The 14,853-nt window shown below is 39.2% G+C and overlaps 1 protein-coding gene across 1 annotated transcript in view; it reads right to left on the reverse strand.

Moving 5' to 3' along the window:
* Positions 1-14,853, reverse strand: part of Cntnap2 (contactin associated protein 2) — a 2,252,040-nt gene that overhangs the window by 1,309,538 nt on the left and 927,649 nt on the right. The window contains exon 5 of the mRNA XM_085840650.1: positions 13,304-13,507. Coding sequence (XP_085696776.1) covers positions 13,304-13,507 — 204 coding nt within the window. The remainder of the gene's footprint in view (positions 1-13,303; positions 13,508-14,853) is intronic.

Genomic DNA, 14,853 nt, shown 5'->3' on the forward strand with positions numbered 1-14,853 from the left:
AGACAGCTTCTGGGACAGGCGGGAGCCACAGAACCGCTGAGGCAGCACCCTTTTGGGGCCGCAGACATCCGACACCCTCCCAGCCGGAGAACAGTGACCTGCCCTGCAGGGAGCGCCATCTTGGCTCCGGGACTCCGCCGAACTTAGTCTGTACAGGTCTGCTGACAGAGGATACTCAGAATCCCCAGAAGAACAACCTCTGAACAGAGACAACTATAACAACTCCAGAGATTACCAGATGGCGAGAGGTAAAGGTAAGAATCTTACTAACAGAAACCAAGACCACTCACCATCATCAGGACCCAGCACTCCCACTTCGCCCAGTCCAGGGCACCCCAACACACCTGAAAAACTAGACCTGGATTTAAAAGCATATCTCATGATGATGGTAGAGGACATCAAGAAGGACTTTAAAGAACTACAGGAGAACATGGCTAAAGAGTTACAAGTCCTTAAAGAAAAACAGGAAAACACAACCAAACTGGTAGAAGTCCTTAAAGAGAAACAGGAAAACACATCCAATCAGATGATGGAAATAAACAAAACCATACTAGACCTAAAAAGGGAAGTAGACACAATAAAGAAAACCCAAAATGAGGCAACACTGGAGATAGAAACCCTAGGAAAGAAATCTGGAACCATAGATGCAAGCATCAGCAACAGAATACAAGAGATGGAAGAGAGAATCTCAGGTGCAGAAGATTCCATAGAGAACATGGGCACAACAATCAAGGAAAATGGAAAATGCAAAAAGATCCTAACTCAAAACATCCAGGAAATACAGGACACAATGAGAAGACCAAACCTACGGATAATAGGAGTGGATGAGAATGAAGATTTTCAACTCAAAGGACCAGCAAACATCTTCAACAAAATTATAGAAGAAAACTTCCCAAATCTAAAGAAAGAGATGCCCATGAACATACAAGAAGCCTACAGAACTCCAAATAGGCTGGACCAGAAAAGAAATACCTCCCGACACATAATAATCAGAACAACAAATGCACTAAATAAAGATAGAATACTAAAAGCAGTAAGAGAAAAAGGCCAAGTAACATATAAAGGCAAGCCTATCAGAATTACACCAGATTTTTCACCAGAGACTATGAAAGCTAGAAGATCCTGGACAGATGTTATACAGACACTAAAAGAACACAAATTCCAGCCCAAGCTACTATACCCAGCCAAACTCTCAATTAACATAGATGGAGAAACCAAAGTATTCCATGACAAAGCCAAATTCACACATTATCTCTCCACGAATCCAGCCCTTCAAAGGATAATAACAGAAAAAAACCAATACAAGGACAGGAACCACGCCCTAGAAACAACAAGAAGGTAATCCCTCAACAAACCTAAAAGAAGACAGCCACAAGAACAGAATGCCAACTTTAACAACAAAAATAACAGGAAACAACAATTACTTTTCCTTAATATATCTTAATATCAATGGACTCAACTCCCCGATAAAAAGACATAGACTAACAAACTGGCTACACAAACAAGACCCAACATTTTGCTGCTTACAAGAAACTCATCTCAGAGAAAAAGATAGACACTACCTCAGAATGAAAGGCTGGAAAACAATTTTCCAAGCAAATGGTCTGAAGAAACAAGCTGGAGTAGCCATTCTAATATCAGATAAGATTGACTTCCAACCCAAAGTCATCAAAAAAGACAGGGAGGGGCACTTCATACTCATCAAAGGTAAAATCCTCCAAGAGGAACTATCAATCCTGAATATCTATGCTCCAAATACAAAGGCAGCCTCATTCATTAAAGAAACTTTAGTAAATCTCAAAGCACACATTGCACCTCATACAATAATAGTGGGAGACTTCAACACACCACTTTCACCAATGGACAGATCATGGAAACAGAAACTAAACAGGGACACAGTGAAACTAACAGAAGTTATGGATCAAATGGATCTGGCAGATATCTACAGAACATTTTACCCTAAAACAAAAGGATACACCTTCTTCTCAGCACCTCATGGTACCTTCTCCAAAATTGACCACGTAATTGGGCACAAAACAGGACTCAACAGATACAAAAACATTGAAATTGTCCCATGCATCCTATCAGATCACCATGGACTAAGGCTGATCTTCAATAACAAAATAAATAATAGAAAGCCAACCTTCACGTGGAAACTGAACAACACTCTTCTCAATGATACCTTGGTCAAGGAAGGAATAAAGAAAGAAATTAAGGACTTTTTAGAGTTCAATGAAAATGAAGCCACAACATACCCAAACTTATGGGACGCAATGAAAGCATTTCTAAGAGGAAAACTCATAGCTCTGAGTGCCTCCAAAAGGAAACTAGAAAGAGCACACATTAGCAGCTTGACAACACACCTAAAAGCACTAGAACAAAAGGAAGCAAATTCACCCAAGAGGAGTAGACGGCAGGAAATAATCAAACTCAGGGGTGAAATCAACCAAGTGGAAACAAGAAAAACTATTCAAAAATCAACCAATCAAGGAGCTGGTTCTTTGAGAAAATCAACAAGATAGATAAACCCTTAGCCAGACTCACTAGAGGGCACAGGGAAAGCATCCTAATTAACAAAATCAGAAATGAAAAAGGAGACATAACAACAGATCCTGAAGACATCCAAAACACCATCAGATCCTTCTACCAAAGGCTATACTCAACAAAACTGGAGAACCTGGATGAAATGGAGAAGTTCCTAGACAGATACCAGGTACCAAAGTTGAATCAAGATCAGGTTAATGAGCTAAACAGCCCTATATCCCCCAAAGAAATAGAAGCAGTCATTAATAGTCTCCCAACCAAAAAAAGCCCAGGACCAGATGGGTTTAGTGCAGAGTTCTATCAGACCTTTAAAGAAGATCTAATCCCAGTTCTTCACAAACTATTCCACAAAATAGAAACAGAAGGTACTCTACCCAACTCATTCTATGAAGCCACAATTACTCTGATACCTAAACCACAAAAAGACCCAACAAAGATAGAAAACTTCAGACCAATATCCCTTATGAATATTGATGCAAAAATCCTCAATAAAATTCTTGCTAACCGAATCCAAGAACACATCAAAACAATTATCCATCCTGACCAAGTAGGTTTCATCCCAGGGATGCAGGGATGGTTCAATATACGGAAATCCATCAACGTAATCCAGTATATAAACAAACTCAAAGACAAAAACCACATGGTCATCTCGTTAGATGCGGAAAAAGCATTTGACAAGATCCAACACCCATTCATGATAAAAGTCTTGGAAAGATCAGGAATTCAAGGCCCATACCTAAACATGATAAAAGCAATCTACAGCAAACCAGTAGCCAACATCAAAGTAAATGGTGAGAAGCTTGAAGCAATCCCTCTAAAATCAGGGACTAGACAAGGCTGTCCACTTTCTCCATACCTATTTAACATTGTACTTGAAGTCCTAGCCAGAGCAATTCGACAACAAAAGGAGATCAAAGGGATACAAATTGGAAAAGATGAAGTCAAAATATCACTTTTTGCAGATGATATGATAGTATATATAAGTGACCCTAAAAATTCCACCAGAGAACTCCTAAGCCTGATAAACAGCTTCGGTGAAGTAGCTGGATATAAAATTAACTCAAACAAATCAATGGCCTTTCTCTACACAAAGAATAAACAGGCTGAGAAAGAAATTAGGGAAACAACACCCTTCTCAATAGTCACAAATAATATAAAATATCTTGGTGTGACTCTAACTAAGGAAGTGAAAGATCTGTATAATAAAAACTTCAAGTCTCTGAAGAAAGAAATTATAGAAGATCTCAGAAGATGGAAAGATCTCCCATGCTCATGGATTGGCAGGATCAACATTGTAAAAATGGCTATCTTGCCAAAAGCAATCTACAGATTCAATGCAATCCCCATCAAAATTCCAAATCAATTCTTCAACGAATTAGAAAGTGCAATCTGCAAATTCATCTGGAATAACAAAAAACCTAGGATAGCAAAAACTCTTCTCAAGGATAAAAGAACCTCTGGTGGAATCACCATGCCGGACCTAAAGCTCTACTACAGAGCAATTGTGATAAAAACTGCATGGTACTGGTATAGTGACAGACAAATAGACCAATGGAATAGAATTGAAGACCCAGAAATGAACCCACACACCTACGGTCACTTGATCTTCGACAAGGGAGCTAAAAACATCCAGTGGAAGAAAGACAGCATTTTCAACAAATGGTGCTGGCACAACTGGTTGTTAACATGTAGAAGAATGCGAATCGATCCATTCCTATCTCCTTGTACTAAGGTCAAGTCTAAGTGGATCAAGGAACTTCACATAAAACCAGAGACACTGAAACTTATAGAGGAGAAAGTGGGGAAAAGCCTTGAAGATATGGGCACAGGGGAAAAATTCCTGAATAGAACAGTAATGGCTTGTGCTGTAAGATCGAGAATTGACAAGTGGGACCTCATGAAACTACAAAGCTTCTGCAAGGCTAAAGACACCATCAATAAGACAAAAAAACCACCAACAGATTGGGAAAGGATCTTCACCTATCCTAAATCAGATAAGGGACTAATATCCAATATATATAAAGAACTCAAGAAGGTGGACTCCAGAAAGTCAAATAACCCCATTAAAAAATGGGGCTCAGAACTGAACAAAGAATTCTCGCCTGAGGAATACCGAATGGCAGAGAAACACCTGAAAAAATGTTCAACATCCTTAATCATCAGGGAAATGCAAATCAAAACAACCCTGAGATTCCACCTCACACCAGTCAGAATGGCTAAGATCAAAAATTCAGGTGACAGCAGTTGCTGGCGAGGATGTGGAGAAAGAGGAACACTCCTCCATTGTTGGTGGGATTGCAAGCTTGTACAACCACTCTGGAAATCAGTCTGGCGGTTCCTCAGAAAATTGGACATAGTACTACCGGAGGATCCAGCAATACCTCTCCTGGGCATATATCCAGAAGATGTCCCAACCGGTAAAAAGGACACATGCTCCACTATGTTCATAGCAGCCCTATTTATAATAGCCAGAAGCTGGAAAGAACCCAGATGTCCCTCAACAGAGGAATGGATACAGAAATTATGGTACATTTACACAATGGAGTACTACTCAGCTATTAAAAAGAATGAATTTATGAAATTCCTAGCCAAATGGATGGACCTGGAGGGCATCATCTTGAGTAAAGTAACACAATCACAAAAGAACTCACACAATATGTATTCACTGATAAGTGGATATTAGCCCAAAACTTAGGATACCCAAGATTTAAGATACAATTTGCTAAACGCATGAAACTCAAGAAGAATGAAGACCAAAGTGTGGACACTGTGCACCTTCTCAGAATTGGGAACAAAACACCCAGGGAAGGAGTTACAGAGACAAAGTTCGTAGCGGTGATGAAAGGATGGACCATTTAGAGACTGCCGTACCCAGGGATCCATCCCATAATCAACTTCTAAACGCTGACACCATTGCATACACTAGCAAGATTTTGCTGAAAGGACCCAAATATAGCTGTCTCTTGTGAGACGATGCTGGGGCCTAGCAAACACAGGAGTGGATGTTCACAGTCAGCTATTGGATGTATCACAGGGCTCCCAATGGAGAAGCTAGAGTAAGTACCCAAGGAGCTAAAGGGATCTGCAACCCTATTGTTGGAACAACATGATGTACTAACTAGAACCCCGGAGCTCTTGTCTCTAGCTGCGTATGTATCGAAAGATGGCCTAGTCAGCCATCAATGGAAAGAGAGGCCCATTGGACTTGCAAACTTTATATGCCCCAATATAGGGGAATGCCAGGGCCAAAAGAATGGGAATGGGTGGATAGGGAAGTGGGGGGGGCGCTATGGGGGACTTTTGGGATAGCATTGGAAACGTAATTGAGGAAAATATGTAATAAAAATATTAAAAAAAAAAAGAAACCCTAAACTCCATGCATAAAAGAAAAAAAAAAGATTATCTTGTCACTTTATAATTGTAATTTTACTACTGTTATGAATTGTAATGTAAATATCTGTGCTTTCCATCAATCTTAGGCGACTTCTATAAAAGGGTCATTCTACCCCCAAAGGGGTCTGCAGCTTGAGATCTGCTAATAGAGACTTAAAATAACCTAGTTATCCTGAGATGTACAATTGTTATTGCAACTTTTAACATAGTTAATCTCATAGACTATGACTACCAGCACTTAGGGCCTGTTTAATGTCTACTTGAAGACATTATAAAACTGACATGCTCCATATCCCACACGTAGATGCCCACACCCCCACCCCACCTGATCTCTAAACTCCCTGGGACCTCCAGTCTCTTGAGGGTTAGGTGCATCATCTCTGAATGTACACAGACCCAGGAGTCCTCTACTGTATGTGTGTTTGGGGCTCCTTATCAGCTATTATAAGCTGTCTGTTTGGTAGTCCAGTGTTTGAGAGATCTCGAGGGTCCAGATTAATTGAGACTGCTGGTCCTCCTACAGGATTGCCCTTCTCCTCACCTTCTTTCAACTTTCCCTAATTCTACAACAGGGATCAGCTGCTTCTGTGCATTGGTTGGGTGCAAATATCTGCATCTGACTCTTTCAGCTGCTTGTTGGGTCTTTCAGAAGGCAGTCATGATACATCCCTTTTTGTGAGCAGAGGGTGAATGAGGGAAAACAGGGAATGGAATATGGAGTGTAAAAAATAAATTAAAAATAAAATAAAATTTAAAAAAGAAAAATGTAAATATGAGAATAATGAATAATATAAAAAATGAGTTTTTAAAATAGCCATTTAAAATTGTTATATTTTGCTTGAATGTTGCAGTGTCTATGTCTATCACCTTTAATACATGTTCTTAATAAATTTTCAGTCTTATTTAAAACAAAACAAAACAAAAAAGCAGACATGCATTGTGTTCATCTGCCATCTCTAGGATGGTAGAGAAATTGTCTTCCAATTGTAGTGTTGAGAATAGTTGCTTTTTCATGTTACTGAATGCTATTTCAAATCTTCTATCCATGCTGGAGGAGTTACTTCACATTGATTTATTTGAGGGTTTGGTGTTCATTCTTCACTGGATTTTATGCATTTGTCATATGCTTCTTCTCTCCAGCATGGAAGGATCACTGCATGGTCTTTTTGATTAGACATCTATCCTTATATAAGGACTCATTCACTGCCACATTGATTAGTCTCCTGACAGGGAGCTAAGTTCACTGGCAGACTTCATTCACCACAGCACCAAAGACACTTCTTGCTTTTTCAATTTGTCTCAACATCAAATTGACTACAGTAAACAAAACTTTCTGTTTGTTTTTACAGAAGTGCTAATCTACCCATCGTCTTAGACAAATTATCTAGTATTTTGAATTTATGTTTCTCTGTGCATCAAGAGACAGGTCTGGGAATACAGCATATTTCTGATGCCCATGCTCATCTCCCCGTGGCATGACAAGCAGGGCTCAGTGTTCATTGGGATGTTAAGGCCAGAAGTTCTGGTTCCGCATCACTCAAAGTGGCATGATGGCTAATTATATTTTATATACTCTAAATGTCTTTTATTAACATACATTTAATAACATAGGGGAATATGTTCAGGTATTGGGGAAAGGAACAGGAAAGATTTCCTGAAGGCCATTATAAAGAATGGAAACAGGCAACCTTGGGAGATAGGATGTGGGGAGCAGGGTTTCTAGAATGTACCAGAGACCTGGAAGGTGAGCTCAGAACTCAAAGGAAGGGACCTTAGATAAAATGCCCAACAGTGAGGAGAGGGAACTTGTAGAGTTCACTTCCAAGTAGAAAGACAGGGCCTCAAGAGGATGGATGGAGTTGCTGTACCACAGTCAAAAACTCTGACCCAGAATTGTCCTTGTCTAAAAGATATGGAGGAACAAAATGGAGAAGAGACTGGGGGAAAGGACATCCAGTGTCTGGCCCAAATTGGGATCCAGCTGAAGGGCTGGCTTTAAGGTCTAACACTGTTACTGATGTTATAGTGTGTTTACAGACAGGAGCCTAGAATGGTTGCCCTCTGTGAGAGGCCCAACAAGCAGCTGAATGTGTCAGATGTAGATTCATCCAACCAATGGACAGAAGCTGGGGACCCCTGTGATTGAATAAGGGAAAGACTGAAAGAAACTGAGGAAGAGGTCAACCACATAAGATGATCAACAGATTCAACTAACCTGGAACCCCAAGATCTCTCAGACACTAAGCCACCAAACAGGCAACATACACTAGCTGATATGAGGCCCCCAACACATACACAGCAGAAGACTGCCTGGTCTGGCATCAGTGAGAGAAGAGAACCTAACCCTTGAGAGACATGAAGCCCCAGGGAGTGGGGAGGTCTGTTGGGATAGGGGTGGGCATGGAAACATCCTCTTGAAGACAGGGGAGGAGGAGTGGGGTACAGAATTGTCAGAGGGTAGACAATTCTGGTGGGATAATGACTGGACTGTAAAACAAGATTAAATAATAATAATAATAATATGTAAACTACTTCAAATGTCTGAAGTTATGTTGTAAGGTATATATAGCCTAAATGTCTTTATTAGCAGAATAGTAAAAATGATCATTTGTCACTTACACATAAACCCTGAAAAGATACACTAATTTTACAAAAGATAATATTTTCCATTTTATTGTTTGCTATTCATATAGCTGATGTGATTGAGTATTTTGTATCTTTAGTGTTTAATTTTTCTATTCTGTGTTGTCTTTTATTTCCAATGCATGCATTTTCTTTTTGCAGCTTGGAACTGTTATGGAGTGGTATGATTGGATTTTTATGAATGACATTCAAATTGTATATATAACATTTACATATTCCTCAGCTTCACATGCACTTTATTTTAATGTGAAAAAACAGTATTTTTGTATAAGTATGTGATTCTCATTTTCGTCATTTTGTCTTTTGAATGTGGATGTTACATAGTCAAAGGTATATTTTTATGGCAGTGTCTTATTGTATATAAAAGCCCTAATTAAATTTATATTTCTAGATTTGACAAATAAATTAACACACAGAATTCAAGCCATGCTCAGGAATGCTCAGATGCTCAAAATAATGTAGGATGGAGAAGCCTAGTTGGTCAAGTCTTTCTTGACTCTGTCAGTCTCCATTTTTTGGCCTTTTTCTGGTGATGCATTTCACGAGTGTGTTTTAGTTGTTGCTTTGTGCAATCTGGAATTCTGATTCCATTGATGTGTACATTTTTTAAAGCAATTTATCAATCTCAGATATGTTTAGTAGTTGGGTTAAGATCAAATATTTATTTTTACATCTTTTACTCTTCACTTATAAAACAAGTCCATAAGAATGTTCTCTTCATTTTGGATATAAACACCCTTTGTTTACACAATAGCCAGGGCACATGTTCTGTCTTGCTATTAATCTCTGTAGTTACTTCTGCCCTCTTTTAATTTTTTATTTGACACTAAGCATTCCTTTAGTGAACAAGCCTAAATCCCAGGAAGCATGCTTTGTGTATATTATCTTCTTGCTTCATATACAGCCCATCACAGGCCATGCTGAATTTACCACTAAAATAATTTCTCAGACGTTTTGCTTTTCATCTCCCCTGACATTTTTCAACAATGTCATCACCATCCCTGGCCACGAATATGTCTTGTTGGACTCACAAATTGGCCTAGGCAGCACTTCTCATGAGAGTCTCAGTGTACATACAAGGTAAGCATTCGCTGGCTCCTCATTCTTAATATGAAGGTCATGCAGTATCCTAAAGACTCTGAACATCTCCTGGAATTCATCTTGTGTTTTCAGCAACACACTGCGTGTATCCACCACACTTGAATTTTCTTTGCTTTTCTTTTTATTAGATATTTTCTTTATTTACATTTCAAATGTTGTCCCCTTTTCTGGTTTCCCCTCTGAAAAACCCCTATCCCATCCCCCTTCTCCCTGCTCACCAACCCACCCACTCCTGCTTCCCTGTCCTGGCATTCCCCTACACTGAAGCATTGAGCATTCTCAAGACCAAGGGCCTCCCCTCCCATTGATGTCCAACAAGGCCATTCTCTGCTACATATGCAACTGGAGCCATGGGTCCCTTCATGTGTACTCTTTGATTGGTGGGTTTTTTCCCTGGGAGCTCTGGAAGTACTGGTTGGTTCATATTCTTGTTCCTCCTATAGGGCTGAAAGCTCCTTCAACTCCTTCTGTCCTATCTCTAGCCCCTCCATTGGGGACCTTGTAGTCAGTCCAATGGTTGGCTGAGAGCATCCACATCTTATTTGTCAGGTACACTCAGGAGACAGCTATATCAGGCTCCTTGTCAGTAAGCGCTTGATGGCATCCATACTAGTGTCTGGGCTTGGTGTTTGTATGTGGTATGCATTGCCAGTTGGGGCAGTCTCAGGATGGCCTTTTCTTCAGTCTCTGCTCCACACTTTGTCTCGGTATCTCCTCTCATAAGTATTTTGTTCCTTCTTCTAAGAAGAACCAGAGTATTTGTACTTGGGTCTTCCTTCTTCTTGAGCTTCATTTGGTCTCTGAATTGTATCTTGGGTATTCTGAGCTTCTGGACTAATAGCCACTTATCAGTGAGTGTATACCATGTGTGTTCTTTTGTGATTGGGTTATCTCACTCAGGATGATATTTTCTAGTTCCATCCATCTGCTAAGAATTTCATGAATTCATTGCTTTTAATAGCTGAGTAGTATTCCATTGTGTAAATGTCCCACATTTTCTGTATCCAATCCCCCTGTTGAGGGACATCTGTGTTCTTTCCAGCTTCTGGCTATTATAAATAAGGCTGCTATGAACATAATGGAACATGTTGGAGTATCTTCTGTGTATATTCCCAGAAGTGGCATAGCTGGGTCTTCTGGTAGTATTATGTCCAATTTTCTGAAGAACCGCCAAACTGATTTCCAGAGTGGGTGTACCAACTTGCAGTCCCATCAGCAATGGAGGAGTGTTTCTCTTTCTCCACATCTTCACCAGCATCTGCCGTCACCTGAGTTTTTGATCTTAGCCATTTTGACTGGTGTGAGGTGGAATCTCATGGTTGTTTTAGTTTTCATTTCCCTGATGACTGAACATGCTGAACATTTCTTTAGGTGAGAATTTTTTTCCATTTTTTTTATTAGGTATTTTCCTCATTTACATTTCCAATGCTATCCCAAAAGTCCCCCATACTCACCCCCCCTCCCCTACCCACCCGCTCCCCCTTTTTGGCCCTGGCATTACCCTGTACTGGGGCATATAAAGTTTGCAAGTCCAATGGGCCTCTCTTTCAAGTGATGGCCTATTAGGCCATCTTTTGATACATATGCAGCTAGAGACAAGAGCTCTGGGGTACTGGTTAGTTCATATTGTTGTTCCACCTATAGGGTTGCAGTTCTCTTTAGTTCCTTGGGTGCTTTCTCTAGCTCCTCCATTGGGGGCCCTGAGATCCATTCAATAGCTGACTGTGAGCATCCACTTCTGTGTTTGCTAGGCCCGTTTTTAATAGGGTTACTTGGTTCTCTGGAGTCTAATTTCTTGAGTTCTTTGTATTATTGAATATTAGCCCTGTATCAGATGTAGGGTTGGTAATTTTTTTTCCCGAATCTGTTGGTTGCTCTTTTGTCCTATTGACAGTGTACTTTGCCTTATAGAAGCGTTGTAATTTTATGAGGTCCCACTTGTCAATTCTTGATCTTAGAGCATAAGCTTTTGGTGTTCTGCTCAGGAAAGTTTTCCCTGTATGTGGTATGCATCCCTAGATAGGGCAGTCTCAGGATGGCCTTTCCTACAGTCTTTGCTCCACACTTTGTCTTGGTTTCTCCTCTCATAGGTATTTTGTTCCCCCTTCTAAGAAAACCCAGAGTATCTGTACTTGTCTATGTGCTTGAGGCTCTTGTAGTTTTGCCCATAGACATGTGAGGTCTTTTTCTGCAATGGTCTCACTCCATACTGTCTTGTCTCTTTTCTTGGCCTCATTTTTTTCAACACTTAAATTTTATCCTGGGCATTGTGGTTTTTTTTTCTAAGAAATGGTTTTCATTCATTATACATCCTGATATTGGTTCTATTGATTCTCAAGGTAGCATTTCAATCTGAGCACCAGATAATAGCTACTTATTAAACTGACTTCCTAAGACTTATGTTTTGAAGTCATATTTTTATTTCACTAGGGCAGTTCATAAACATTTTTAAAATATTGGTTATTAAAATTATTTACATTTCAAATGTTGTCCCTCTTCTCAGTCTCCCTTCCTCAAACCGCCATCCTATCACACCTCCGCTTTGCCTCTAAGAGGGTAATCTCCCACCCACCAACCCATTCCTGCCTCACCATTTTACCATTCTGCAATGCTGGTACATCAAGCATCCACAGGACTAAGGGTCTCCCCTTCCATTGATACCAGATAAAGCAAACCTCAAATTTAATGAGACCATGTTTTTCTGTCCTCCTAAGTTCACTACCAGCTACCATAACATTGAACATAGTGCAAGTGTTGCAACAAACATTGTATTGACTCAATAGTGCTATGGGTTGAATATAAAGTGTTCACAAGGATTCAATGTTTAAAACCTAGATCCAGGCTGGTGAGGTTTAGAAAAGTGATTGGATGGTGATTGTTTTAACTTCATGCATGGATCAGTCAATCCACTGATGAAATAATGATTTTCTAGTGCTATTGAGATATTACAGGCACTAGGGGTTAGATCTCGGTTGAAAGAAAATGCTCATAGTAAACGGGTTGCGGAAGTGTCTATCTCGTGACTGTCTTCTTCTATTCTTTCTATTTCTTGGCCCCCATGAGCATCTTTGTTCTGCCATGCTCTCCCTGTTGTTCTACCTTAACACAATCCAGAGCTATGATCCAGTGACTATAGGTTGAGAATTATGCAACATGAAGCAATAGCAGCTTTTCTTTGTTAAGAAGTTTTTCAGGTATAATGCCACAATGATAAAAAAATGTAACTAAGAGAAATAGGTGTACAAATACACAATCTCTACCATAGATAAACGGAATTGGCAATATAAAATGAGATGTTAAAATTCTTGTTTTAAAGGGTTATGTAACATTTAAAATGCTTTCAACTTATTTATTTGTTCATGTTACATGTATGAATGATTTGCCTGCCTGTATTTAAGTGTACCACGTACATGTCTGGTGGTCATAAAGGTCAGAAAAGGTCATTAGATCCCATGGAACTCCAATTCCACTGTTGACACTTGTGAGCTATCAGTTGGTGCTGGGAATTGAGCCTGAGTGCTTTGCAAGAGCAGGCAGTGCTCTCAATTGCTGAGTCATCACTTCTGCCCCTTCTTTACAGATATTTTAATGATGAGGAAAATAATAGAGAGTTGCAACAAACCTAGATTTAAACTGAGGACCAGCTTTGCTTTTTTCAGTTCCAAAGTAATGTAATCCCCTTGCTGTCCTTCACCATGCAAAAGTACTCCTTCACTTTCAGAGGTCTTAAATTTCAAAGCAATAACATCTTTGAGTGTTTTCATCTTCTTGTTTCTGAATCGATATGGTAACACACCATGGCCATCAAAGTTGATAACGTCGGCCCCTGAGAGGAGAAAGAAACAATGTATTAGTCTTGTTGCTTTTGATGAACATACACTTTCCACCCATGCCTAATTAAGACAATGGGAGTTTAAAGAATATTTTCCTGAAAAGTGTAGATTTTAGTGCTTTTTCTTTCTTTTAATTTACCAAATGCCTCTAAATGAATATACCAGAGTACATAAATGATACAAATGACCATATCTATCAAAATGCAATTTTACTTTGATTACAATAGTAACAATACAAATTCAGTTAATATGAATATGATTCAAATTTCAACATTAAAATGCATAATTTATTGTAAAAGAGTAAAAGGTAATTAATTCTTTGAGAGTTTCATATGATGTTCATTGATAATGCTTACCATATTTCCGTATTCTTTCTAGGTCCATTCCTACTCTCTACCCATACAATTTTGTGTCACTCTATTTTTTTTCCATAAGACTAATTTGTATTGCCTAAATATTCTTGGATGTGTCATCTTCCACTGGTGAGCAGTCAATTTACCAGAGGCTACATGCTTACAGAAAACTGTCTCTTCCTTTCCCTGCAGCTGACTGTCACTAGCTCCACAGTATGGGTGGGGTTGTTTGCCAAGCTTCCCTCTCTATGCTGGGATTTGGTCTGGCTTGTACAAGTTTTGCCATGATGTCCCAACTTCTAGGAATCAAATATCTGCATCTTCTTTACTATGTCCATAAGACACTATAACCTTGTAGTCACCTCTCCCCCACCTCTGGCTCTTATACTATTTATGAAAAACGAATAGGTCTAAGAGATTATGAGATATAATATTTCTTCTTTACAGAAGATAGTTCCTTTCAATTTAATATATATGTATATATATATATAGCATATATATATATACACACAACATATATATACACACACACGTGTGTGTGTGAGTGTATGTATGTATGTGTGTGTGTGTATTAATTTAAAATTGGCCTCACTGTTACATATAAGTATACAAAAACTTGAAAATATATCGTGTGGTATACGGATTTTACATAATATCCATATTTTTCTATATTTTCAACAAATTTTTGATAGATTTGGGGTTTGTAACTAATTGAATTTTAGGTACCTTTTTCCCAACATGTCCTCTGTTACCATTTCTGAGGTGGACAAACAAATATCTGACCTTACTGTGGCTTGAGTAGCTCCGACTTAAATGTAAGGGATCACATTAAAAATTTCAGAAGTGATTGTGCAGATGATGTGTTTTCTTTGTTTCATCATTGCTACTCATTTACATAGTCATTTAGCTAGTTTTTCAGCAGTATGGTGTGTGTGTGTGTGTGTGTGTGTGTGTGTGTGTGAGAGAGAGAGAGAGAGAGAGAGAGA

Source organism: Mus caroli, unplaced genomic scaffold, assembly GCF_978045245.1.
Source record: "Mus caroli unplaced genomic scaffold, Mus_caroli_1 scaffold_7, whole genome shotgun sequence".
Taxonomy (NCBI): domain Eukaryota; kingdom Metazoa; phylum Chordata; class Mammalia; order Rodentia; family Muridae; genus Mus; species Mus caroli.